Source organism: Aulonocara sp. 'chitande type north' Nkhata Bay, linkage group LG19 (assembly GCF_057382095.1).
Source record: "Aulonocara sp. 'chitande type north' Nkhata Bay isolate Kocher_YH1m ecotype deep benthic linkage group LG19, A_spYH_male_GT1.1, whole genome shotgun sequence".
Lineage (NCBI taxonomy): Eukaryota > Metazoa > Chordata > Actinopteri > Cichliformes > Cichlidae > Aulonocara > Aulonocara sp. 'chitande type north' Nkhata Bay.
In genome coordinates this window covers 28,990,608-29,017,778 of record NC_141362.1, presented here as the reverse complement: position 1 = coordinate 29,017,778, position 27,171 = coordinate 28,990,608, and the positions used below count along the sequence as shown (strand labels likewise).

Genomic DNA, 27,171 nt, shown 5'->3' with positions numbered 1-27,171 from the left:
AACCATGTGGTATTTGCTGTCAACGTTCCAATGAACAACATCAAATTCAGTCGCTGTCAACCACAAAGTCTCCGTAACAACAAGGCCTAAGGCCAGGACATGGATGTGTGTTTCAGATGTGAGAGGATCTGAAATAACAAATATAAACACCTGCTCAAGCCCTGTAATTCCCCAGTGATTTAGAAAGAAACAGTCCAGAAAAAAGAAAAAGAAACTACATAAAAGAGGCCTAATCAAGGCAGATTTACCTCGAGCACATGACATACATGAACTCCACTCGGCTTCACACAAACACACTCCCTCCAACACACACACACTCTCCTCTGTCAAAGAGGAAGTGGTCACAGTGTGGCAGAGGGATTATGCTGGATTTGTGGAGCAGATCTTGCTCAATGCTAGTGATCCTTAAACTCTGGGGGGGGGGGGTTGAGCTTAGCAGCAGGCTGAATTTTATTCTCCCTCCTTCGGTCTCTAACCTCTTTCACCTCTCTATTTGTCTGCTCTCCTCTCTCCTGAAAGTCTTGTGGGATGAATTCTTGAAACAAAGCAGGAAATAAATTGACTGTGGGAAGAAAAAGTGAGCCTGAAGGATTAAACGTAAAGAGGACTTGGCAGTAAAATGTTTTTATTATCTTTCTCTAGCATTTATCTCCCTCATTTTTCCTGCTCTTGTCCACGCTGTTCGCCCAATTAGAGATTAACTCCTAGTGGTAGACTGTTTCAAGAGGTGGGGCTTTCAGAGTGTGGGATACTTGAAGCGTCAATAGACTAAGATGTAGCTGAAGCCCCAAAGCTCCATCGGAACGAACCGCAATGTGCACACGTGAAGTCTAGACATTCTCAAACACTGCCAAAGCTTCATAATTAGAAATCTTCTTCTTACTATTATTATTATTAGAATTAAACTATTGCAAACACATATATAAGCCTACAGCCAGTATTGTACTCTGATATCCTCATGCTGATATTGTTAACATGCTGAGATGCTTACTGTCTTAGTTGCCTTAAATTCCCTTAGTTTTGCAGGAATCAGATAAAAGATATATATATATATATCAGAGAAAACAATGAGACCAACACATCATTGAGGTTTGCAGACATTCGTTTACGCACAGCTCTCTTAAGATCATGCTCTAACATTTCAATCAGATGTTGCATGACCCAATTTGGCCCACGTTTTAGCTGCCAAACAGAAGGCCTTATATTTGAATTTGGAATACTTTGACATACAGAAAAGTTTGTAGTTAACTCGATGACTGAAAGGTGCCCAGGTCCTGTGGCTTTAAAACAAGCCCAATTCATCATCCCTCCGCTACCGTGTTTGATAGTTGGTATCAGGTGTTTGTGTTGATATGCTGTGTTTGGTTTTGAACATTACGGCCAAACATCTTTATTTTGATCTTGCCTGTCCAAAGTGTCCAAGTGGGACACTGTTTTAAACATGGCAAACTTCAGTCTTTTTCTAATGTTACTATCATGAACTTTAATATTTAACACAGTAAGTGAGAAAAAAATATGTCAAATACTATATATGAGACATGAAGCCCCAGCTTCTGAACTTACAAAGCAATATGCTGAACTTTATATAACATCCCTGTCTAAATCTGAATAAAACTAAAACGGTAATAAACAGCCGAAGAAAGACATCCTTTTTATTGCTGTGACTTTTAGGGATGAAGCAGACCACAGAAGCACAAAGTCATGGTTGGCAGCAGCTCCAGGCTCCAACACAAGCCCGTTTCTCAGTCTCAGCCTTCGTCTACATAAAACACGGCTTTGTCCCGCAGTAACAAACAACCAGGAAGGAACAGGAGGCGGGATACTTGTTCCATCCAGTGTGTGTATACTGGTGTTGTCCCATCCAGTAACATTGTTGTTATGGGATACCAGATTTCCATGGTGCAGAAATGGTCTCACACACATACAGAGAGACAGTGTGCCAGAGACTGTTGCCACACTGAGCACAGGCCAATCGTATATCTGCCATCTGGAGGGGAGAGAACATACAGTGGCACTGCTGGCAGCAAACAAGATCATTACAGAACAAAACTGAGGAGAATTATTACAAACAGACTTTGGTGTGTAAGCAGAGGTTTTCCTTTGTTTGTAACTCAGTGTCTGGATTCTGCCCTATAAATACTACATGTCTCTTTCAGTATATTCGCTTTAACTTTAAAATTATTATTATTCTCTGTTCTTGCCATCAACTAAACCAGCTCTGTTTGCATTTTTGGAGTTTTGACAGCACCTAAAAACCCGAGTCACATCCAACTGTGTTTAGTTTGAGTGAACCTGACAAGTGAACCTGACAGGCCACATTATTAGATTTTCTCTTCTCCCTGCAGCCACAGATGAGACAGGGGAGTTTAAGCTGATTATGTGAGACACATTTTTATACAGTTTTCTGATGAAATGAATGGTTCAAACATCTGATTAGATAAACACGCAATTCAGTGAGCTGTAATAAAACATTGTTGGCACTATAAAGGTGGAAAAGAGCTATTAAAGAGTCGTCAGTAGTAATGGTCTCGTGATCTTCTGTGGCTTCAAAACGGAATAAACTAAAGAGTAAAAGTAGAAGCAGTACTTGCAGTTTCTTAATTTCAGTGGCTGCTCTAAATAGTTTAGGAGGACCAAAACATCCTTTAAATTCTTCTCCTAGTTCACTGATCTGACCAACTAGCATTTTTTTGTCAGTCTGTCTATGCCGGGTGTCCACTCTTAAATCAGACCATATACTGAAGACACTAGATTTAAGGTAGACTTACTAAATCAGAAAACAAAAGGCAAACCATTGTTCAGGTCACAACAGAATCCCTTACAGGCAGCCAGGACCAACTTTTATAGGAAAATGCAAGGACTATGGCAAAGACTAGGAGGAAGGACGGGACTATTTATACACAGAGGTAAGTGGAGAAGCTGGAGAATGGCATCCAGCTACAGACAATCCTGGCAACCATCAAAGAAAGACTCAAGAGGCAACTGACTTTCAAAGTAAAACTGAAAAATACCAAAAAACAAATAAATAATAGAATGGAACAATCCATAAATACAACAAACACAAAAATCTAAACTCGAAACTCTGGAAAATGCAGGAAAAATCTAAATAGAAACTCAAATGCAAACATATTCATTGAGGACTCCAAACTTGAGAACATGACCAAACACTGGGTCTGTGACACAGTCTCGGGAGGAAACCAACCACAATCATGACTTCACTAATCTTCTATAATATTTAATGTTTATACATCAGCCAGAGTTAGAGCATACAAATTGCAATGTGTGCATACTTCAGATGCTCTTAGTACATCTCGTTTGGATCAGCGGCATCTTTAACATCTAGCCACAGACATCCTTATAAACACCTGCCGAATCCTGTTACAGCCCCACAGTTTGCCATTAGGATACATACAGAGACAAACAAATTTTTAAGGTAAAAGTTAGAGACCATCTGGTCATAGTCTCACACCACACACATCCACACCAACAACTTGGACTACACCCATCCACCACCACTTGGCCTTTGTGATGATACCCCGGTACAGTTTTGACACTCTGGCTTTGAGAAGGAGTCTGACAGCAGTAGATTTCTGCCTCTATAACTGTTGATTTTTCTCTTGTGAAATGTGTCTTGAAAACATCTATGCTTCCATTGTAAGAGCAAAATGTGACATGCACGCCCACCATGAAGGAGTCCTGAAATCACTCGCTGGTAGCTGTCCTAGAACTGAAAGCAAAGAATCAAAAGCATTTTTGGACCAAAACAACTGCCATCTAACAACAAAATTGGGCTGTCAGTAGACAAGGAAACAACCCCAATAACCCCTTTCCTCTCATCTCTGCACCTGTGATCTTGATGAATTTCTAATGGGATTCTCCTCTTTTCCCCAGCCCATCTGTTAGAGGCCGGCTGAATGCGTGCAATGGGGGATACACCCTCACACTCAGAGCTGGCGCTCTCCCCGTCGTTCTTCCATTAACAGCAGATGTAAGAGACCAATTAGAGTGCTGAGCAGCCCCTGGGAGCTGCACCACGGATACCAGGAGGTTAATTATATCTATTCACCTTACAACCGGCCAAGGTTTAAAAACAGAGGTGTTGCCAAATCTTTGGTCCGTGACGAATCAATACGCTTATAGAAATAATTGCACAACACAGTCAAACCTACACTCATCTTTTCCAGGCTACAGAAGTGATCTTTAATTACTATAAGAGGGCTTGGTGGTGCAGGATTAAGAGTGAGATCCATGCACAGACATTCATACACAGACATGCATGTGCGCACATGAATGCATGTACACATACCAGTGCGCAGATGATCTGTGCTGGAAATAATTTGCATAGTAACTTGATTTAAATACCTTTACGTTTTTGTGTAACATTCAGATTAAAGAATACGTAACCAAATCCTTTATGCATTATATCTCTCTGATTGGGAACAACAGCCTTGGGAATACTTTGAGCATGAAACAAAAACTAAAAATAATGCCACATCTTTGGGATTTTGCTGACCTGAGTGATTTATTAGTGGTCACCCTCCCCCACAGGTAAAATTCTGCGCTCTGCTGAGCACATTTAGTGTTACAGTGCAGATTGAGAGCATCCTACTCACTGATGGAGTACATGATCCTGTTTCCGGCACTTTTTAGGGGTATTTTTATGCATCCCTGACATACCGTTCAAGGACTCATGCTTGCCTGCATGCCTCCTGTACTGACATTGGAAGGTTGTGCATGCACGTGTGCACACTGAACCTGAAAACGGACACATAGACACTCATACACAACCACAAGCGCATACATAACAGAGAGCAGTACTCTGCCAGAAGCATTAGTGAGATGCACACGCACATATACACGGAGTCAGTGTATATATTTAGCACAGGAACTCACACGATCCTGCTTTACATGCCTGATTGTTTTAGTAGGTCATGAGATGAGGCTGCTTGGATGTGTGTCAGTGGAGGAAAAGAGAAGAATGGTAGACAGAGAAGAGAAGAAGCACTTGACAAAAATTTCATCTAATTCCTAGTTGCTCTCCAAGAAGCTGTTTCCAGTGATTGTTCTGCTGATCACAAGACAATCATGCAACAATATCTGAGCACCTAAAATGTCTCAATAAAAAGGAAAGGCAGGGATAAAACTATATTTTACTTAGTCAAAAGAGCTTTCTGTTTTATAGAAGAAAGGAAATACCCCTGAAGTGAAGACAGATCTTTAATATACTGGGTACACATATGTTATATTTTCTCCTCACATGATTACAAATCATAATTAGATAAGAAGATATCATGTCTCAAGCACCTTATGTTGTAATATAAAGCAGTTAAATTTGAATTGCAGAAATTGAAGAAAAATTGCTATTAACGCAATAGAGATGAAACATTTTAAAGCCCAACTGATCAGCGGGTCAACTAAGATAACAAAGGAATACATTACTGTGTGCCATGCATGTTTCTTTCTTTCATACATAATCTTATAGACATACTTTGTACTATTCCTTTGGCTTTTAAGGCAGATTTGGCTTTTCATTGACCTCTGCATGTATGCATGTACTCGACAGATGTCAGTAACACGCTATATAACTGAGGGTGGACACATTTGTGCCAAAAATTGCTCAGTGGGATCCTGGCTCATGGCCTAATCTTCCTCTTCCATGCAGATTTTATACAACATGCTGCAATACGCAGATAAATTCTCCACTGTGCACACTACGGGATGCCATATTTAGAAGTATTTAAGATAGAGATTTCATGATTAGCTGCGTCAAGGCTGCCGTGAAATGAACAGTTCGCACTACATAGGAGGCATGAATTTCTCACAAATCTCAAAAGCAGCTCGATGTAGCTGTAAACATACAAACATTCAATGACGGTAAGTACAGAGCCACTTTTCTTTTTTATCTGTTAGCAGCCAATGTGCCCCTATTCAAGAAAAAAGTGCGAGGCAAAGCTTATCAGGAGAAAAGTGAGAAAGAAACAGGGAGATAAGGAGTAGAGAGGGGGCGGGGGGGCGGCGTGACTCGTGAGTACTGAAGCCTAAGTGGCCTGGCTCAATATCTGACTGTCTGCAGATTTAAAAAAAAACACAAAACAGAAAAGCACTCTGAGCTCCACTTGGGGCACTCGCACAAGATCAAACAAAGAGCCTGAGAAAGTCTGACGTAGGGATGAGGGAGAGGGGAAGAGCTCGAGAAGCGAAGGGCAGAAGAGTCAGAGTTTTAGAAATGAAAGAACTCCAGGCGCACTGGGCTTGAGAGAGGGAAAAAATTAGACTAAATAGAGAGTGGTGTGTGTGTGTGTGTGTGTCTATGCTCTCACTGACACGGCCATAGGAAATCAATATCAAACTTTGCATGAATCAGCAGCTTTGGATGAGTTAACCCGTTCACGTCGATATTTATTAGACTGCTTTACGCGTAGGGCAGTTACAGATGACTGATGGCACAGAGACACATAATTTCCTAATACTTTCTTCTTAATGTTTCTACATTGATGTTTTTGTGCAGTTTTATCAGAGTGGAAGAAATTTCAGAGCACAGGCCAGTTTGCAATGAGTTTTAGTAGGCTTTGATGGATAGTTGGATAGATGGATATGGAATAATCAAAGAGAAATAAAGGAATAAATAAAGTCAGAATGGAGAAAACCAGGGAAACTAAAAACATGCAAAAGGCCCATAATTGATACGTAAAAGAGAAATGAAGAAACTGCTTGAACTGGCTTTTCAAAACTAAATGGACTCCAACCGCTCTAACACAAATACATTCACCTCATCCTCCTGTCTGCCATCCCTTCTTGGCTACTGTGGACGGTAACGTGAGCGGGGCTTTAATCCTAATCCCTCTCCACGTGCCATCATCAGTCAGGGTTTGGATGGACATACCCACAGAGCCACAGCCAAGAAGTGGGGGAGACTGGGTGAAGTCGTGTCACCTCTGCTGCGTATCAAGATTCCTCCAACAAACATCAAAGCGTTCTCCGTCTTTATTAATTTCCCTCCTTCCCCTACACGTCTGCTCCATCCGTCTGCCCCCCTACTAATTCTAACATCCTTATTTTTTCTTATGAACTGTTATCGCGATGTTTTCTTTATGTTTTGTTTTTTTTGGCTCCAGTCTTTTCTTCTTCGCCCTGCCCCCTCTGCTGCTGGTGTGTTAAGTTGCCAAGGAGCCAGTGATGGTTAGGTGAGCGCACTCACTGCCAGCGTGGAGCATAGACATAAAGAGATGTTTAATCAGGTTTTATTAGCTCAAAAGATAAATGAACAGGTGATTAATAATAGTTAGAATGGCGATGTTGGACCCTGTGAGATGACCCTCAGCATGTCATCATCAGTATTATACTGTCATAAGTGAGCTGGATTTACTGGATTTTTAGGAATCGCATTAACTGATGTTTTAGTCTGGTGGCTTTGGATGTTTTAGCTGTGGCATCTACATGCTGCATTTTCATGCTGCAGTCAGATTTCTTTTGCTGTGTCAAAATCGTGTTATTAAAGAAATCTAGACCATATGTGTGAATAATGAAGTATATGCAGGCAGAACAGGAAACCACTGGGACGGCACTTGGAAGTGATGCACAAACACTCACTTAAAATGGGCAAGAACCACACCAGTTTGACTTCAGGACATCGGCAATAGTATTACCAGCCCAAGAAAACAGGCTAATTCAATGTAAACCTGTTCTGCAGAACTAAGGTGTTTGAAATGAGATTTTTAAAAGGAAAAAAAAGGATTCACGTCCTTCTTCACCTGTGTGTGATGACAGTGTAATGGCGCTAATTTTCATTTAGCCTAAGATAACCCTGAGCTCCCAAGGACAAAGCGTGCAGCCTGAACGCAGTTTAGCTGACCTAGTCTCTGAACATTAGTCTGGTTGGATGCTCCACAACACACGGGCCAGAGAAATGGAAAAAAAAAAAAAAGAGGGGAATGAATGACATCATTGACTTTTGCTGATCTGGGTTCAGCTGGACGGCAGAAGCAGAGCAGCATGATGTCATTTTGGCCTACAGGACCAAACAAAGCCCACAGTGGCCGAGCAGATGTGTGAGTACACTCCATACACACAACAGATCCAACTTGGACCGCCACAAACACAGATATATTCTTTTTTTTTGGTTTAAAGTGAAGCTCATGCACTAAGCGGACTGTCGAAACAACAAACAAGATGCTGCTTCCTCAGTTTGCGTGTGCGTTTGTGTAGCGAGGCAGAGAGAGAAAGCAAGAAGGTAGAGGTCGGAAAATCCCTGGCAACAGCCTCTGAGCGGCATGTCTTACTTCACTGACATCCCTTCAGAAAATTAACACGAACAACCTTGCGGTGTTGGACAACTCAAATCTGCTCACGGTCATGACTTGGCAAAACGTGCAGCATGAAGAGAGGGAAAAAATCATTTAGCATGGAGTAACTCAAGTCAATGAAGTGGTAATGTGGTGCAGCTGTCCTTTACTGCTCCGACGTCACACTTTTTCACCCTTCACTAAAACTAAACCTCGAGTCTGACACATCAGAAAAGCCGTACCTGCCACTGCTATAAAGGTCAGGCAATTCCTAGGAGGAAACTGCAGGCCTCCTGTTCTTCTACACTCGCTGCTACACCTGTTTTTCAGGTCAGTCCAACCAAACCAATGTCTCTTCTTATCACTGGCACTGACAGCACTTTACTCATCACACAGGAATGACCAGGAAACATTCGATCATGTACAAACTAGATTTGGCCTGATGCCTCGTCTTTTTTCACATATCCTTGTTCCTTATTATTCCCTGTGACTGTAGACACCAGGAAAAACGAAGCACCATTTTTAATCAGTCTCCTATTTTACACTAGGGCTTCATTATTCTGCTTCTGTGAATTCAAAGGATTTTGTATTACATACTTATGTGCTTTGTTTTATCCAACAGCTGGTTTCGTTATGCTTGATTTTATCATTTTTGTAACCCTGTAATGGTGCCCAGTTTTCCTCCAAGTCTTATGAAAGGACTTCCAAAGGGTAAACAGAGTAAAAAGAAAACACATTTATGGATGAAGATGCTTTTCTTCTCTACTCGATACCCTTCTCTTACCCCTTTTTACCCCCCTCTTTGTCTGTATCTAAGCTGCTGTGGCTGGCTATAAATTTAATAAAGGAAATCCATACGGGGTGAAAGCTTTTAAGTAGTTTCACCTCATCAGTTATGCATTAAAATACTGAAGCGACCAGTAACCCTGGTGGGACATTCGTCAGTGCAATTCCACACCTCTGATTTGCTCGGTTGGCCAGTGGTATTCCCCTCATCTCACTGATTGCTGGTGCTTACACAGCACAGTAAATATGATTGATTTTCTCATTATCCACCAATGGCAATTATGTTACTCCATCCTTCAGCAGTGATAGCTCACGCTAACCACGACATCACAGTCACTGCTACGGACAAGCACAATAAAAGAGGGTGAAGTGAGTGTTCCCCCTTTCCATGTGATCAACATTTTAAAGCACATGTTAGTAACAACAACAAAACAGTGTGGTTTAAACTCCCTCTGCTGCTCCCTATCACAGACACAGGTTGTGTTGGGGATAATCCCCTTATGTGTGTGTCACTGTAGTTGGTACACACCAGCAGTGACTATGAACAAACTGAGCCGTACAGAAAGAAAAAACTGTCCCGTTGTACTGGGATAAATGCAGGCATCACTTAAAGTATGCTGTCGATACATAAACTGAGCATACGTCTCACACGAGGGCTCAGTCGTCAAGAAGAATGGGCGCATCTTGGAAATGAATCCTAATATTGATGTGTCATGCTGCTCTTCGCTCTTCCCTGAGTCACCCTCTCCCACCCATAACATTATCAGCCTGAAGTACGGTTTCTCCCTGTGCCAGCAAAGAAATCACGTTGCAGCAGGCGAGAAGGAGTGTCCTGTTCTGTCACACCGTTTTGTCTCATTCGGCAAACTGCAGAATACGTACACTGTGTATACATTCATAACAAGCCCTTCATCACATCGAGCAGAGCCGGGGCAGCGCTGTGAGCAAAGGACTGTTTCTCATCCTCCCTTCCTCTTTGTTTATTAGCTCTCTCCTGATGGAGGCTGTTGACATCAGCCCGGCCTTGATTTCAAACACTTCCTGTTAAATCTGCAGTGCTTTTAGTTTTTCTTTCATCCTGTAAATGTCAACCCGGGAGCGCCTGCTTTGACTTAAACATCCGTCTGTTTGACAGTAAGTCTAGTGATTAATCAATTGAAGAGCATCCAGATCTAAACAATGATGGAAAATGTTATAGTTTTACTAAAGAAACCCAGCTCATGTCTGCAACATCTAACACCTCTGCAGGGTGTCAAGTCACACCAGTCAGCTGGTGACATGTCAAATCCAGAAAGCAGCATGCAGTTCATAGTAGAGAGGGATGGGAGTATATGAAGGGTTAGTTTAGTTTTACCGTTGCAGAACTGTAGCAGTGATGAGGTGTCATATAAACTGCTGTAGCTGGAAAAACCGTCCTCCATTCTCAGCCTCTGCTCGGCACCTCTGTGCTCCCTCTGGTATCCCACCACTCCTTCGCTCCTTCTCTCTCTCTCTGGTGATTCCCCTACTTTAGTTTATCGCTCACTTGGCGTCCAAGGCGCTCCCTCCATTCACTCTGTACGGGTCAGGCTCCCTGGGTGAGTCACCATGGCAACCCATTCACTCCGATTATGTCATGTGAACTCCAGCCCCTCTTTTTTTCCAATCCCCCTCTCTCACAAAAAAAAGAAAAGAAAAGTCCTGAACTACAGCAGAAAACACTCCCTGCAGAAGAATGACTGAACAGGGACACAAGTTAAGAGGCTGCCGGTCGTGTTTTCTTTTTCTTTCCCCTGTGATCGTCCTCTCCTTCCCTTCCCCTGGCTCCTCTTGTCCTTATTTCTCCAGCGTTCAGGAGAGACAGCTGTGTGTCGTTAGCTCTCGCTGATCTCCAGAAGAGAGAGAGAAGAGAAAAAAAACAGCTTTAAGAGGGCTTGAGCTGACAGCGCAGGCGAGCTCTGGCACAGGCTGTCGCTGTGTATATGTGTGTATGTTTGTGTGTCAGGAGCTGTGTGAGTGTTAAGATAATGCTCGGGACAGCCCAGCCTTCCCGTCACACACAGCGTGGACGAGTCAGAGCGCAGGGGGCTGGGCCTGTCAGCTACAGCCTCCTCCTCCTCCAGCTTTAGTGGGAGCGGAGCGGAGGAGAGGAGGAAAGGGGAGAAGAGAGGACATGGTAGAGGAAGGAGACTTCAAGAGAAAGGAGGAATGGCAGGAGAGGAAATAGAGGAAGAAAGAAAGAAAGCAGATGGGGAAATATGGAGAAGCAAGGGCAAAGTGGGAGAGGAATGAGACAAGGGCATTGGGGAGAAGAAAACAGAGATTAGACAGGAGGCAGGAGAAAAAAAGAGCTGAAAGAGAAGTCAGCAAGGAGTAGCTGGTATGTTATCCTCCTGCTCTCACATGCACAGCAACGTCACATATACTGTAGGTGTGAGTACGGAGTCACATGGGGACACACCACAACAAAACCGACGTCACCTCCTCCAAGCGTTTGAGCTGAACCTTGCCAAGGGGATCTCAGCTGTGACTAAACACGATTATCATTCTGTCCTCTGTCCGTCTTATCTGCCCTGCTGCAGACTGCGCAGAGACCGAGGGTTCCTTAAAACAAGGACGAGAGGGGGAGAGAATGAAAGGGAGACTATAGGGGATTGAGGAAAGAGAGAAATAAATGGAGGGTAGAGGGGGGAGGAGGAAAAAGAAATTGAGTGGTGCTCGAGGAGGGTGCTGGGTGTAGAAAGAAGGAGCAAATTAAAAAGTGAGCAGGGTGGGAGTTTTGTGAGGGTGGGGGCACCCTATAGAAAAAAAGGGACACAGAGAGAGGGTTTTGTATGTGCAGGAGAGGAGGGGTCTCACTGCATTATTTATAATTCAGGCTTGAAGGGAAAACTAATAAAGCCTAAGAACACAGTGTCTGTGGCCTATATTCATGTTGGAAACACTTCCCCCATTTTTTCCCCCCGAGATCACAAGGCAAAGCCGACAAAAGTCACACAAAGGCAGGGAAGCTCTAAAGAGAGCAGAGGGACGAGCCCATGAAAGGATACATGATGTTTTTCATAGCAGTCCAGAACACGTGATACTATCAGTCAACACGATGCTCTGTTGGTGCAGGTACCTGTCACGATATCTCTGGTTTAAAGGTGACCCTGCTAGATTTGACCTTTTAAAAGTTCAATTCAATTCAATTTTATTTATATAGCGCCAAATCACAACAAAAGTCGCCTCAAGGCGCTTCATAGATACAGAGAAAAACCCAACAATCATATGACCCCCTATGAGCAAGCACTTTGGCGACAGTGGGAAGGAAAAACTCCCTTTTAACAGGAAGAAACCTCCGGCAGAACCAGGCTCAGGGAGGGGCGGGGCCATCTGCTGCGACCGGTTGGGGTGAGAGAAGGAAGACAGGATAAAGACATGCTGTGGAAGAGAGACAGAGATTAATAACAGATATGATTCAATGCAGAGAGGTCTGTTAACACATAGTGAGTGAGAAAGGTGACTGGAAAGGAAAAACTCAATGCATCATGGGAATCCCCGGCAGCCTATGTCTATTGCAGCATAACTAAGGGAGGATTCAGGGTCACCTGGTCCAGCCCTAACTATATGCTTTAGCAAAAAGGAAAGTTTTAAGCCTAATCTTGAAAGTAGCGATAGTATCTGTCTCCCGAATCCAAACTGGAAGCTGGTTCCACAGAAAGAGGGGCCTGAAAACTGAAGGCTCTGCCTCCCATTCTACTTTTAAATACTCTAGGAACAACAAGTAGGCCTGCAGAGTGAGAGCGAAGTGCTCTAATAGGGTGATATGGTACTACAAGGTCATTAAGATAAGATGGGGCCTGATTATTTAAGACCTTGTATGTGAGGAGCAGGATTTTGAATTCAATTCTGGATTTAACAGGAAGCCAATGAAGGGAAGCCAAAACAGGAGAAATATGCTCTCTCTTTCTAGTCCCTGTCAGGACTCTTGCTGCAGCATTTTGGATTAGCTGAAGGCTTTTCAGTGAGTTTTTAGGACATCCTGATAATAATGAATTACAGTCGTCCAGCCTGGAAGTAATAAATGCATGAACTAGTTTTTCAGCGTCACTCTGAGACAGGATATTTCTAATTTTAGAGATGTTGCACAAATGGAGGAAAGCAGTCTTACATATTTGTTAAATATGTGCATTGAAGGACATGTCCTGGTCAAAAATGACTCCAAGGTTCCTCACAGCGTTACTGGAGGCCAAGGTAATGCCATCCAGAGTAAGAATCTGGTTAGATACCATATTTCTAAGATTTTCAGGGCCGAGTACAATAACCTCAGTTTTATCTGAATTAAGAAGCATGGGAGGAAAGGAGGATGAAAGGCATGCAGTGATCAGTTTATGGTTCGAGGCCCTCCACGGCTTCAACCTCGGGGAAAACATTGCACTTGGCTTCACTTATTACACAATAACATCGAGCCCACAGCAGATCGACTAAGCTCACCAGCAGACAGGATTATGCAAGGAAACAAGGTGCTCTTTGTAGACCCGTGCTGCATTTTCGCTCTTTATTCGCAAGAATGCTACAATGTAAAAAGTCTTACCTTTGCACTGTCTTCAGTTAATATTCTTATCAACAACCACAGAATATAACTGTGCACCCAGCTGTCCTGCATTAATATACAGTCTGTGTATTTTTAGTCCTGAGTAGTACAACATCCAGTGTTTTGATTGAGATAAAACAAGGAATTCCTTGCAGTTCTCTGCTAGAAGAACAAGCAAAACATGCACCCTTTGTGCTTTGTTCTGAAAGACTGCAGGTCACAGTGGTGTTTTGTCTGAAGGGGCTCAGATTATGGTAAATCCCATTGTAGCATTTCACTGCAGGGTCTGATGTGGGATCTAGATTAGAGGGTCTGGTTTTATGTGTATCTGTCTCTCTGTGCATATGCTTGTGCCAGAGGAGAGTATATTCCCTCCAAAATCCTGCCCCATGGGGCTCTTGACCCCACCTACAACTCAGAGGGTGGCAGGTGGTGAAGTGTGCTGGTGCTGCTGCTCCATCCCTTTTCAGTCCATTGCTCCCACCCTCACTGCCCATCAGTGAACCACTTGTAAGACAAGCGGGACAGTGCTGCACTTACTGTGAGGCTATTCCGCTTCTATTAACAAATACTGCGTGTGCACGGCCTCTAAAACACACAATCTGTGCAGTCAGTTAGACATGCAAACAACAAAACCTGACAAACAGGGGGATTTATCAGCTAAATATTTTTAGTTAATGTTTTTTTTTTTAAAGTGGCTACACTTCATAAAAAGATATAGTGGCTATATGTTTTCTACTGCTAACTGTTCTAACTTCTAACTGTTAGCCATAACAGCTTAAAAAAGCGATGATACCTTTGTGTTGTGGTCTGCTGATTTTATTGCCCCCTAGTGGCCAAGAAACAAAAGCATAAACCACAGATTTACTCTAATTGCTACTGCTTTTTCTTTAATCCTTTCTTTAATTATCCTTACTTTCTTTTTATTCCATAATAATACTATACTGTTGGGCACATGGTTAGTTCAGTGGAAAATTAGGGGAATGCATGGTAGTTTTAAAGCACATGCTCAACTTTATTTGCATGATACATTTAACAGGGGTTAGCGTCATTTGTTTAAAAGCACTTTTAACTTGGCAGCTTGGCATCATGCCTGTAGTTCTCCATTGCTTTCTCAACTGGCTCTGTTTTTACTCCTTTTGTTCCCATGAGGCACTTGAAGGTCACATTCAACATTTAGCGTGCTGTTCATTTTTTAAAACTTATTTTTGTTTCAGAAAGAAAAAAGAAACTGCTGACATTTTTTTTATTATCAACAGATGATCAGTCAGTCTGTCAGTGGGCCAGGATTATACACAATCAAATCCAGAGCTGAAGAGGAAACAAGGTCAATCCTCTGCATGATCCAGCCACCATCTGTGTGTCTGTCCTGGTTATTGGGCTGCTTTGTGCTTTACACCACAAATTATTTCAACCTGGGCTCCCATTGATTTATATAAACACAGAGTTTAAACAAAGCCTATGGACACATGTAGGATCAGGTTTCCCAGATTTTTTGGCCAGCTAAAGACCATACACACATCTTAGTGATTGTGTTTTTGGGCTGCAGCTTTGAGGGTTGTTCCAGCTATAATAGTTAAACATTACATCAAGTACAATTTTAACCTATCCTTTTTTTTTTTTAAAAACTATATACAAAGGTTGACTAGCTACTTTTTCACATGGAAAGAGGAAAAGTGTTAAATCTAAAATGTAAATGTAGCAGCAGGTAGCAAAGGTCAGCCACTATGAGCTTGTGCCAAGGACAAGATGAGCCAAAAGGAAAGAGCGAGCATAAAACCCTCCACATTAAACGAGTGTTTCTCATTTACTTCCGTGGTTGTGAGAACCTTCACTTGGCTCTTTGGCTGTTGTGTTAACTCATCATCCCACAGTGGAAGTGACAGCAAAATACTGCAGGTTTTCATTTCAAAGCGATCTTTTGGTGCACTGCTGTAAATATGCCTCAGAGATGACACGCATAAAATGTGGTTCAGACTAGAGATGGCACGATACCACTTTTTTATGTCCGATACCGATACCGATATCATAAATTTGGATATCTGCTGATACCGATATGAATCCGATATAGTGTTTTTTAATCAACAAAACTGTTTTTTAAAATATCTTGCTGCATTTTGCAAGTCTGCAAGTTCATACTCAAGTTTAAAACAACAACTACACTAAAGCTATTCTGTTATACCTGTATACAAAAAAAATATTTCATAGTTCAGCAATACTGATCAATCTAATAAACTTAGACCTACACCATCCTCCCTATTCTGGTATTTTAAAGAGTACTTAGCGTAAATATTAAGCAACCTAACTAATAGGGTTCCAACTCCCAGCAACAACAAAAATAAATAAATAAAAAATAGGGAACCACCCCTCACGCTCCACCTCATGATGCTTAATCGACGTAATCAACCTTAATTTGATGCAGTGTGAAAGAAAAAGGCACAGAAATCAATTCTTTTTCAAGAAATATTAAATAGATTCAACATCTTTCTTCAACAAAATTGCAGACTGCACAGATGGTACCTTCCCAAAGTAAAAAGTACTATAGCTTACTAGGGTATATATATTAGACTTAATAGTCACTATATACAGTAATTGACTTCTATTCATTTTACATCAAATTAAAACTTTGGGTGTCAGATAATTATTTATTAAAAGCTAGACATTTTAAATGAGAATAAGAAAGAAAAGTATGTCTTTGTGCCCCTTTTCCCTGTTAATGCCCTATCGGCCCCCCTGGCTAAACTTTGCTAGATCCGCCCCTGCACAGTTACCAGCGTCAGCTACGTAGAAAAAGATCCTCGAGTAGAAAGTAATATTAAATAAATTCTAACAACAGCTTATCAAGCTTAAACGTGCTGCTGTTGTTCAGCCGCTGGTTTCCTCTTTCTGGTGCAAAGTGGACCAAAAACAAACAAGAGAGACAGACTCGCGACAGAAAAGCCGATCAGCTGATCATTTAAGCAGTTTCAGATTGAAGTAGCAGCCGGAGAGCGAGAGGCAGTCGCTCGTTAAGCTTAACGTGGGAATGCTTTACAAACATTCAGAGATGGACTTACACACGTGCTTTACTTCTCTCGGGGATAACTTTGTCGGAGATGAAATGCCAGGTTGCTAGCGAAGCTCCAAATGCTATCCAGACCACCAACAGGTCCCGCATGCCACAGCCGCTCTATCACGTGATGCATACTGCTCCGACTGCTAACGTTCTGAGGTGAGTTACGGTGTGTTGCAAGTTTTGTGAGGTGCTTTCGTGATATTTAATGGATCGGATTACATTTTTTATTTTTCTCCGATATCCGATCCAGTAATTTAGGTCAGTATCGGACCGATACCGATACGTAATATCGGATCGGTCCATCTCTAGTTCAGACATTCATGGTCGCCAGAGAATGAATATGTGAGTCATGACTTTTACAATCTCTTTCCTTGTCCTTCTTGCGTGACAAGCTGGTTTACAAATGAAATGAAAAATAACAGTCTCAAACGCCTCGACAGATACTCATAATTCCCTCAGGATGTCTTAGTCTATCGCTTAACCTTAACCTGCTCTTTTGTCCCATCAACACGGCCACATTTTAAATCGTACAGTGATTTAACTCCTGCCTTGCTTTGTGCTGTGCTAATGGCAACTGGTAACTAGGGTTAGCATGTGGTCAAGCAGGTATAAACTGACTAAACTGCATGATAGCAGTGCTGTTCATGCAGAGTCTCCAGCATGGCTTTTTTTTGAAGAAACAGAGAAACAATAAAGATTGAAACAATGAATTTAACTTTATGTTCACTGCTCAAAAAACTAAAGGAAAACTTTGGAAACACACCAGATCTCAATGGGAAAACCCCAGAAAACAAAAATCTAAGTTGTGTCGTATGGACCGAAACATTATATCCCAGAGGTGTTCTATTGGATTTAGATTAGGTGAGTGTGGGGGCCAATCAATGGTATCAATTCCTATATCTGCCTGCATACTCTCGCCACATGAAGCTGGGCAATGCTGTGCTGATGGGTTAAGTTCCTTCTACAGCCCTGTCCAGCTCTAGTAGAGTAACTACCTGTCTCTGGAATCTCCTCCCTGCTCTTGAGACTGTGCCAGGGGGCACAAGAAAACTCCTGGCAATGGCACATGTGCCATCCTGGAGGAGTTGGACTACCTGCGCAACCTCTATAGGGTCCAGGTATCACCTCATGCTAACAATAGTGACACTGACCCTAGTCAAACCTAAAACTAGTGAAAAAACAGTCAGAAAGGAGGATGAGGAAAGCAAAACTTCCAGTGGCCTAACCTGTAAAACCACCTGTTTTAATGACCAGATCACTATCCCACAACTTTAACTGATTTGATGCTGTTGTCTGATAAAAAAAAATCCTTTATGTTTTTTTTTAGTAGTGTACTTTTTCTTGAACTGAAATATCCAAATTTCCCCTCTAGGAACTGTAATATTTTGGCCTGTTTGATATCCTTTAAAATCAGTGGTGCCACTGATGCACCTAAATGACGACCGGTTACTCTCTGTGACTGACAGGCTTACTCTTTTTAATAGCTGAGTGTGAGAGGGAATAGCAAATCAGCCGAGAGTCTGTTGAAAAGACATCATCCCCCACATGCTGGGAAAAAAATAAGCTGTCATTTCTAATACATTCTTAACAGAAGAGCCTCTGAGTGCAGAATAAAACATATTTTATGACACTTAATTATGAACTATGGTACCCGTGTGTCGGGCATTATTAGCTTCAAGGGCTGCCTACATGGTACTGCATATCTCGGTGATTTCAGCTGATGTTTCATTTATCAAGGTCCAGCCCGACACGATGTGGGAAGAACCTGACAGTCCGCTGGCTCCACTGCATAAGAGAGAACGGCAGATAGTTTAGTTTAACCCTGTCAGATCAACAAGAATTTGCAAGGATGATACATTGTTAAGAGTTTCTGTTATCATGAATTATGTGGTAGAAATGTGACCTAGATTCAGCGGGGGCGTGGGTGAGTGGGGGATCCAGAGTGTTAGCAGCTCTGTTTGAGAAACCAGAAAAGCCTGCATCACATAGATTATAAGGACATACACGGTTTTAAAATACACAGCTTGACACATGCACAGTTACTTATCCCAATAAAGCAGTTCCTCCCCTGCCATAGAAATTGTATCACCACTACATGAAGCTAGATGCAAATGCAAATGTATGCCACAGACACCAGTGCCTCCTGTGACGATGCTAGCGTGGCTAACACTGTTAGAGATGAATATCCTGCAGTAAGCAATTGGAGCCATCTGCTTTTGCTAAAATTAAATACTTCATCTAATTGTCCTCTGAAGACAGTCGGCTCGCAAATGTTGCAAACATAACAGAGAGGAGCATGGCTAAATCAAATAGCAGCCACACAGCATAGTGCACTCTTGTGAGCCACACAAGCAGCAGCAATGCCAAACTATGATGTTACCATTCAGGAAAACTGGGTCACCACTTGTGTTTTAATGCACTCCTTTCATCATGAACTCTTAACAGCATTACTCATGTTCAAATCAAATCCACTGCCAGTCTCTGTAATATCCACAGAGCCTCGTATTTATTTACACAGATTTATAATAAAGTAGGAGTTGTGTAGATATGTTTTGTTAGTCAGTGTCAATGCATTTATTTATTTTAATCGATTAACTGCAAGCCTAGAAGTTGTGCTGGAGCTACAGTCAATGCAGGCCAATCTGTTTTAACCTTTAAATATAGGTAAAGAAAGGTAAAGGTAAAGAAAATATTAATAGAGCAACAAACATATAGAGTGCAAGTATTCATGTATGCTGTCTCTTTTTCTGTTCAGCAGATGTAAACTTGATCAGTGCTTTCCAACAATAATACTCAGCTCAGTGTAATCTGATACTGAGTCGAGCTTTACAAGTGTTCATGGTTTGCAGCTGTAAAATCAGGAAGTGCTTTTAAAGTCAAAGCTTAACTCAACAGATTTGTCATTTTTTAAAATCTCCACACATTTTCAACTTTTATACAAACAGAACCTCCAAGAGAACCTTTGGATGTCGACCATAAATACCGTCATTATTGTTTTTAGGACGTACAGTAGCACATAAGCGTCATATCAGTGCTGTGTGTTTTTCATTTCTCTCAATTAAGCTCAAGAGAAAAGGTTTGGAAGACAGTTTAAAAATAAGTAAGGATCTTTAGATACATTTTATGTTAAATACAGATGGAGATTAAAGTTTTCATACACGGTTAAGATAAAAAACTCACCTTTGGTTTAGAATAACCAATGTGATGAACAGCTAATGCAGTTTGGGGTTTACAGTGCACACAGTTTATATCTCCTTCAATATCTAAACTCTCATTTTGGATAAAGAAAAACCTTTAAAGAAAAAAATCTTAATGTGGATGAAAGGAAAGATCTATAAGTAAACTGAAAGAGGACACTGCTTTTCTTCCAGGATGAAAGAGGCATCCTCAAAAGAGATTGTAAATGTGTGGAGAACAGAATTGAATTTTCACTAAACCCGCTTTGAGACACCTTTGAGAGGACTGTTTTGAGCTGAAAGGCAGGAAGAAAAAAGCAGATGATCTGAGCGGAAAAAAGTGTGAAAAGAGGAGAACTTGATCTTCTGCTACAACGTTATGAAATTCATAACATCGTGACACCCTTTAAAATCATACTGTGGGTATTACCTCAGCCTTCATTGCTTCTTGTCAACCTTTGATACCTCTTCCCGCCTCCTCCCCAACCCTGCCTGACCCCGTCGCCTTCACACTAATGATGGTATGGAAGTGGGAAAGAAGGTTTATAAACCAGACTGACTTCTCTAAATCTAATCTATATGTTAATGAGGCATAATTCGGACACAGAGGTAGAACAGGACTGGTGTAATTCAATGGACTGCAATCCATGAAAGTCTTTGCAACCATTGCCGTGCGGGGCCATTAAAAATCAGAAAAGAGCCCCGTGCAGGTCAGTGGGAGGGATTGGAATTCATCAGCTTTCTACTACTGTGAAAATTGTTCTACTCATCTAAAGGACAGGAATCTAAATCCACCTCATCACCACCATGAAAACCCAGCAGCGCTGTGGTGCGTAATATGGACACACAGTGTGTATCCAAGAGTGTTCGGAGCTGTGTGTTCTCTCAAGCAACGACAACATTAATCAAATCTGACTCGGCCGCTGAAACACCCATCCACTCCCTCCCCCCATTTCCTGAACAACCAACTCTGGCCCTCTCCTTCGCTCATGCACCACCCTCAACAGCCGTATACTACAACTCTCTGATGTCTTTCCACTCTGCGTTTTTTTGTAACAACTTTTATGTTCATTGGTCTTGAATCGAATGATTTTTCGCTGAACCTGCCGGTCAATCCTTTCCTGTCCCTTTTAAAGTCACAGCATCGCAGTTCTTCTTCAGTTCAGCTTTAAATAACCTGGGCTAAAGTAAGCCTCTGCTCGAGAATTTATGGTAATTCGTGGCAGGAAACTCACTCAGAACTGCAGGTCATTGCTCCAAAGCCCACATGACAAATGAACCAAGAAAAAGGTTCCACATCAGCAGAGCCACTTGTCCTCATATTCAGGGCACAGATGGAGGTCTGACGTCAGAGAGTCGTGCATGACACCATCTTTAACTGTCATCTGCATTTCTGAACACACACACACAGAGACACACATACTCTTACAAGCTTCCCACTCGCCACAAAGACATGCACACTCAAGAGCGTCCAGGTATACTGCATCTAATGTGGCTCGATGCTCAACATTTTCTGTCACTTTCTATTTCTGTCCCCAAAAGTCTCAGTTAAGTGACACACAGCAGCCGGAGCTGCTTTTCAGATGTACTTTTGTTCCATTTTATTTCACTTTCCCAGCCCCATAAAACGGGGCTGAACTTGCCACCTTTTATGGCCCTTTGCTTTGCCTTTATTCTATGACCACTACCACAGCCACTCATTCAGCATACCAATACTGCCACCTATGGGACAGTAGTAGGACTACAACTATTAATTGTAGGCAAGTATTAACACAGAAAAAAGGAAAATCAGATTGATTATCAGCCGCTATGTTTTGTGATTTTTTGCAACACGAGGACTGTTTTCATTAGACATTTTGACGGCAGTATCACTTAATTCTGCATTAAGTATCTCATCTTAGTTGTTATACACTAAAAAAAGTGTTGGATTTACTTAATTCAATAGTGGATGATTGAAACATGTTTAGATGAAGTAAGTTGAGCTCTTAGAATATTTTAATCCTTCACAATTTTGTCATTTTATCCCAACACTATTCAATAACTTTTACTCCAATAGTAATTGGTCACTTAAATACTACATGCTTTCTTCATATTACACAATGTTCAACAAGGTCTAGAGTCTGGTTTACATAAAAATTGAATGGATTTACTACTACCATCCTCCTATCTTTATCCGGGTTGCAGGGGGCTGGGGCATAACCCCAAAGTGATAGGTTAAGAGGCAGGGTACAACCTGGACAGTCTATCACATAGAGACAAGCAACCATTTGCACTCACATTCATGGGCAATTTGGAATCACCAAGTCAAGTCAAGTATTTATTTATTGTCATTGTCAAAGAACAATGAAATTGCGTTTGGGGCTTCCGTACAACCCGTAAAAAACAAACAAACAAATACCCCTTAAAACCCAAGTGTAAATATTTAACCCAGTGTGACTTCAGTGCAATGAGACAATCCTTAGCAACAACATGAGAACAAGACAGGTAATGTTCATAGGACATTCAGACAAAGACCTGAGAAACATGACAAAATGCAACAATGCAACCCGTTCAATATTAAGAAATACATTTTAATCATCAGTACAAGCCATGCTTTAAATGCACACATGTGATATTACTCAAGCATGAATACATAATGTGCATTTCTTTAAGGAGTTTGTTTACAGAAACTGAACTCGAACGCGTCCCTATATCAGACTCACTGACCGTTAGGCTGCTGTTTTAAACTGTTTATTTCTCCAAGTGCTGTTTCCCAAACACCGCTTCCTACAGATAACATCTTCATTCCCAGACATGCGTGCACCATTGCTTTGTCATCTTTGCACACAAACATCTGCTCTTGAAACAGGCTGTTTAAAATATGAAACACATGTTTAACTAAACCTAAAAATTGATGGTTGTCTATTTAAGAAAGGGGGGGGGGAAGAGAGAATAAAGATATAATGCACCAATGCAAACCAGTTCAGTGCTATTAAGAAGTTGGATATGGTTATTGTCCGTGAGAGGGGGGCAGAGAGGGGAGGGGGGCAGAATTCAGGAGCCTCACAGCCTGTGGATACAGGCTGTTGGCCAGTCTGGATGTTCTGGCCTGTATAGACCTGTACCTTCTCCCTGAGGGCAGCAGGTGGAAAAGGTGGCGCGCAGGGTGATGTTGGTCCCGCAGGATACTGTGCACCCTCCTCAGACAGCGAGTGGGGAAGATATTACTGATCTCTGGCAGACTTGTTCCAATAATTCTGCCAGCTTCTTTCACCACCCGCTGGAGTGCTTGCTGGTCGGCCTTGGTGCAGCTGGGGAACCACACTAGAAATCCATGCGTCAGGACGCTGCTGATGGCACAGTTATAGAAGTTCAACATCAGAGGTCTGGGAATGTGTGCGCTCCGTAGTCTCCTCAGGTAGTAGAGGCGCTGTTGGGCCTTCCGTGCAACTAAGGTGATATGGTTGCCCCAGGACAGGTCCTCGGTCACAGTTACCCCCAAGAATTTAAAACTGCTCACCCTCTCCACCGCCTCACTGCCAATGAAGAGAGGCAGATGGTTGTTATGACCCCTCTTCCGGAAATCTACAATGATCTCCTTGGTCTTTTTGGTGTTTAAGACCAAGTTATTGTCGTGGCACCATGACTCTAGTTGTTGCACCTCTGTCCTGTAGTTTGTCTCATCGTTGTTGGATATAAGTCCGAGCACTGTGGTGTCATCGGCAAACTTAACAACTCTAATAACTACATGATGTTTAACTGTGGGAGGAAACCAGAATACCCAGAGAGAACCCACTGCAAATCCGCCAGAATTGGGATTTGAACCAAGGACCTTCTTGCTGTGAGGCAACAGCTTAACAAAAGCAGGAAAGCTATGATTTCAAGGCTTGATGCAGAATTTTCAGTATGTTTTTGTCCTTGACAGGTTAAACCACAACAAATGGCGATAGCATAAACGTGGTGTGTGTCCGTGTGTGTGTAGTTGTCTGCCTCTTATAACTCCAGTGATTTTCCTGCAGTTTGAAATCTCATGTGATCTTGTGAATTTCATGAGTCCAGCAACTAATCACTCTTACTAGATTGTATCAGATCACCTCAACAAGAACTAATTAAGTTGTTGAATTTCATACAAATCCTACATAATTTAATTACGTTCACCAAACACACAAGACATTATTTTGTTCAAATTACAAGTTAGACTTTTGTAAATGTAACAACCGCCCAATTTCCTTTTATCGGTATACCCAAAAAAGTAGAGGCGGCTGCTCAACTTGACTGAGATGGATGCCTTCACCAAACCACCATCCAAAGCGCGCGAGATGAAATCATGTGCGGTGTCGCCAGATTTAACATTGCTGTATTATTGACTTACTTCACTCGAACATGATATGAACAATTTAATCTACCCTCTCTGCATATCACGTAGTTTCTACACTATATAGTTACACTTAATTTTAAAGCATGAGCAGGATGCTTACATAAATCCAAGAGCTGGCCCAGCTATGGACAAAAAAAGCAAGATACAACCTTAATATGTCACCAGACCATCTAAGAGAGTCAGACTGTTGTTGTGTGTTGACTGTGGTTGTGGATGTGAGAGTGTGTGGTTGTTTGCCACACATGCCAACGTGAGAAAACCAACGCATGCACACAGATAACATGCAACAAGAGGACCACATGGTTCAGGTCCATGGTGTCCCCAAAACTAACTAATGAGGATTAAGAAATACATTTTAATCATCAGTACAAGCCATGCTTTAAATGCACACATGTGATATTACTCAAGCATGAATACATAATGTGCATTTCTTTAAGGAGTTTGTTTACAGAAACTGAACTCGAACGCGTCCCTATATCAGACTCACTGACCGTTAGGCTGCTGTTTTAAACTGTTTATTTCTCCAAGTGCTGTTTCCCAAACACCGCTTCCTACAGATAACATCTTCATTCCCAGACATGCGTGCACCATTGCTTTGTCATCTTTGCACACAAACATCTGCTCTTGAAACAGGCTGTTTAAAATATGAAACACATGTTTAACTAAACCTAAAAATTGCACTGCAAAGATTTCAAAAAGATACAGAATGTGTGGATAAAAGGTTTAAAGCCTGTGCAAAACATCTGAGTCACTGCCGCGTGTGGAATGAATGAACGAACTTAATATGCACGTGCTGAGCACATTAGCTTTAAACAGCATAAAAACTGGAGTGTAAAGCTGGAAATATAGATCTGCAGCAGAAGCCTTTTAAAGTTATGGAATTTTATTGAGTTATGAAATCAGCAGGACAGAAAGGGCAAGAAAGAGGGAAGGGGGAGGGGCTAAAAATGAATCTGCATTGAAATGAGAGCTTGGAAGTGATTTAGCTTATCGGGTTTGATGCCATTTCCTGGCAAATGCAATAGGGAATGATATCATAGGATAAGGAGGCGTGGCCAGCTCTTCATTAAACACAATCACAAAAAATCTTGGCTGCTCGTCTCAAAGCTGCAGTTTATATAACTGCCGACTTCAAAGGCTTCTCATTCTGCTGAGTCGCGTTTAATTACACCGAAGAAAGAGTCATGCACGACCCACAGTGAGAATGGGGGCGTGTGTGTGTGTGTGTGGGGGGTAGACAGAGGTGAGAATGAAACATGAGTGAGAGAGTGCAGGAGTGAAAGGGCCAGACAAGGGGAAAGGCTTCTATTTATAACTGATTGTTTCTGTTGGAAGCAGTAAGGCCTCATCTCTTCTCTTAGCTTGGCTGCACTTGCACAAAAATGACCTTTAGCTTAATGCTGTGGCACACATGTAGCACTGCTGTATCCAAACATCCTTCTCACAGGAACAATTGGAGAAACCGACAAAATGCGCAGCTTTGCCGGGACTTCCCTGCCTTAATCCAACCTGACCTTCATCCTCCTCTCTCTTTCTCCTTCCCTGCACATCTCACATTAAAACTTATGGGCAGTCATTCTGCATTATTTTGATGAAACCAAAAGGGAATTCGCTCCAAGTTTCCATATAAGGCCTCAAGCTGAACAGGCTCCTCGCTGCAGTTGAATATTTGCTGGGTGAGCTGTCCCAGCAGAGGGTTTAGACTAAAACAGGATGGGCTGAGAAAGACACCCACCCCTCCCACTTGCTCCCCCCCCCCCCCCCACACACACACACACCACCACCCCCTTCCTCCCCTCCCCAAATCCTTCCCCTCCTTCAAATGTACACACAGTGAAAGAAAACAGAGAAGCAAATGCAGATGATACAGAATCCAATTTCCAGACCTGCAAGATGTGCACTCTCATATATCTCTCTCGAACACATGCGTAAACATTCCCATGCAAAAGTCACGCAGACTCGGGCTCCTCTTACCCATAGGGAGCCCCTCACAGTCAGACATGGCCACAGAGGTTCGGGACAGCGTCTTCCCTGGTCAGTTAGGTGTAAGCAGCTGATTGCTTCTTCTCTATTTGTGCCTCCTTCAATGTGTAGTCCAACTCTCTTTGCTTTCTACTTTTATCTCTTAGACTGTTTCACTCTAAGACTCTCTATCGCCTTGTCTGCTTTCACTCTCTCCCTCTGGCTCCCAATCTGGCTAGTGGCCCTTAGATATGCCAGTCAAACATCGGACACCGCGCGATTGGACACTAAATTTGTAACTACAGCCCTCACTTGGGATACTGTTTCTCTTAGATATGACAGACCTTTGAGCTATGATGTCACAGGCTTTCTACTGAAAGCACATGTAATCATTAAAATTAAAAAAGATAAGAGTTTTGTTTCACTTTGCCTCCGACAAAACAGGCAGGCTAAGCATTTTCCTAAGAAACTCCTTATGAAATAACCAGAGCCACATTTGTTTTCCAGTGTGCTTTTCTCCTCATCCCTCCAGCCTGTAACAGAAACCCTTCAGTAAACTTCTTATCCCTTGAGAGACAGGTTTGCCCAGGCCTGGCGGAAAAGCTCGGCATTTTTGGCAGTAGTCACTTTTATTTCCTGCAGAGGGCAGTAGTGCCTCATTGAGGATTGTATGGAGAAACCTTGTGTTGCTCCCAGGTCCTCAAGCAGCTTAGATACCAAGAAAATTCCAGGATCAAATGACTTGTCAAGACTGCATTTTTGACAGCTAAACATAAACTCGGTCAGTGCTGCGTATTGTTTCCTATAAATAAGTCAGAGACAATGTTTATGAGTAATTCCATTTACTCTGTTTTTACTAAATACAAGCAGACAGGAAGCAGAAAACTAGTTCTCTCTTTTGTGGCCAGACAAGACGTGATGAGACAAACTAGACAAGAGGAAAGTAAAAGCTGGGCTACTGATCATCCACGTCAGCTTTCACCCTTTGTTTTAAATCC

The 27,171-nt window shown here is 42.1% G+C and overlaps 1 protein-coding gene across 8 annotated transcripts in view; it reads right to left on the bottom strand.

Annotated features, from left to right (window-relative positions):
- The window catches only part of eml1 (EMAP like 1), a 55,305-nt gene extending 28,938 nt beyond the window's left edge, over positions 1 to 26,367 (bottom strand). For 3 of the 8 annotated variants that reach the window (XM_086276017.1, XM_086276018.1, XM_086276019.1), the window contains exon 1: positions 10,423 to 11,072. In XM_086276017.1, coding sequence (XP_086132143.1) covers positions 10,423 to 10,489 — 67 coding nt within the window. In that variant the 5' untranslated portion in view covers positions 10,490 to 11,072. Of the gene's footprint in view, positions 1 to 10,422; positions 11,073 to 26,185 lie in introns of those variants that run through there. The other 5 variants (XM_086276022.1, XM_086276023.1, XM_086276020.1 and 2 more) reach the window with 4 other exon arrangements.
- Positions 26,368 to 27,171: the final 804 nt, after the last annotated feature.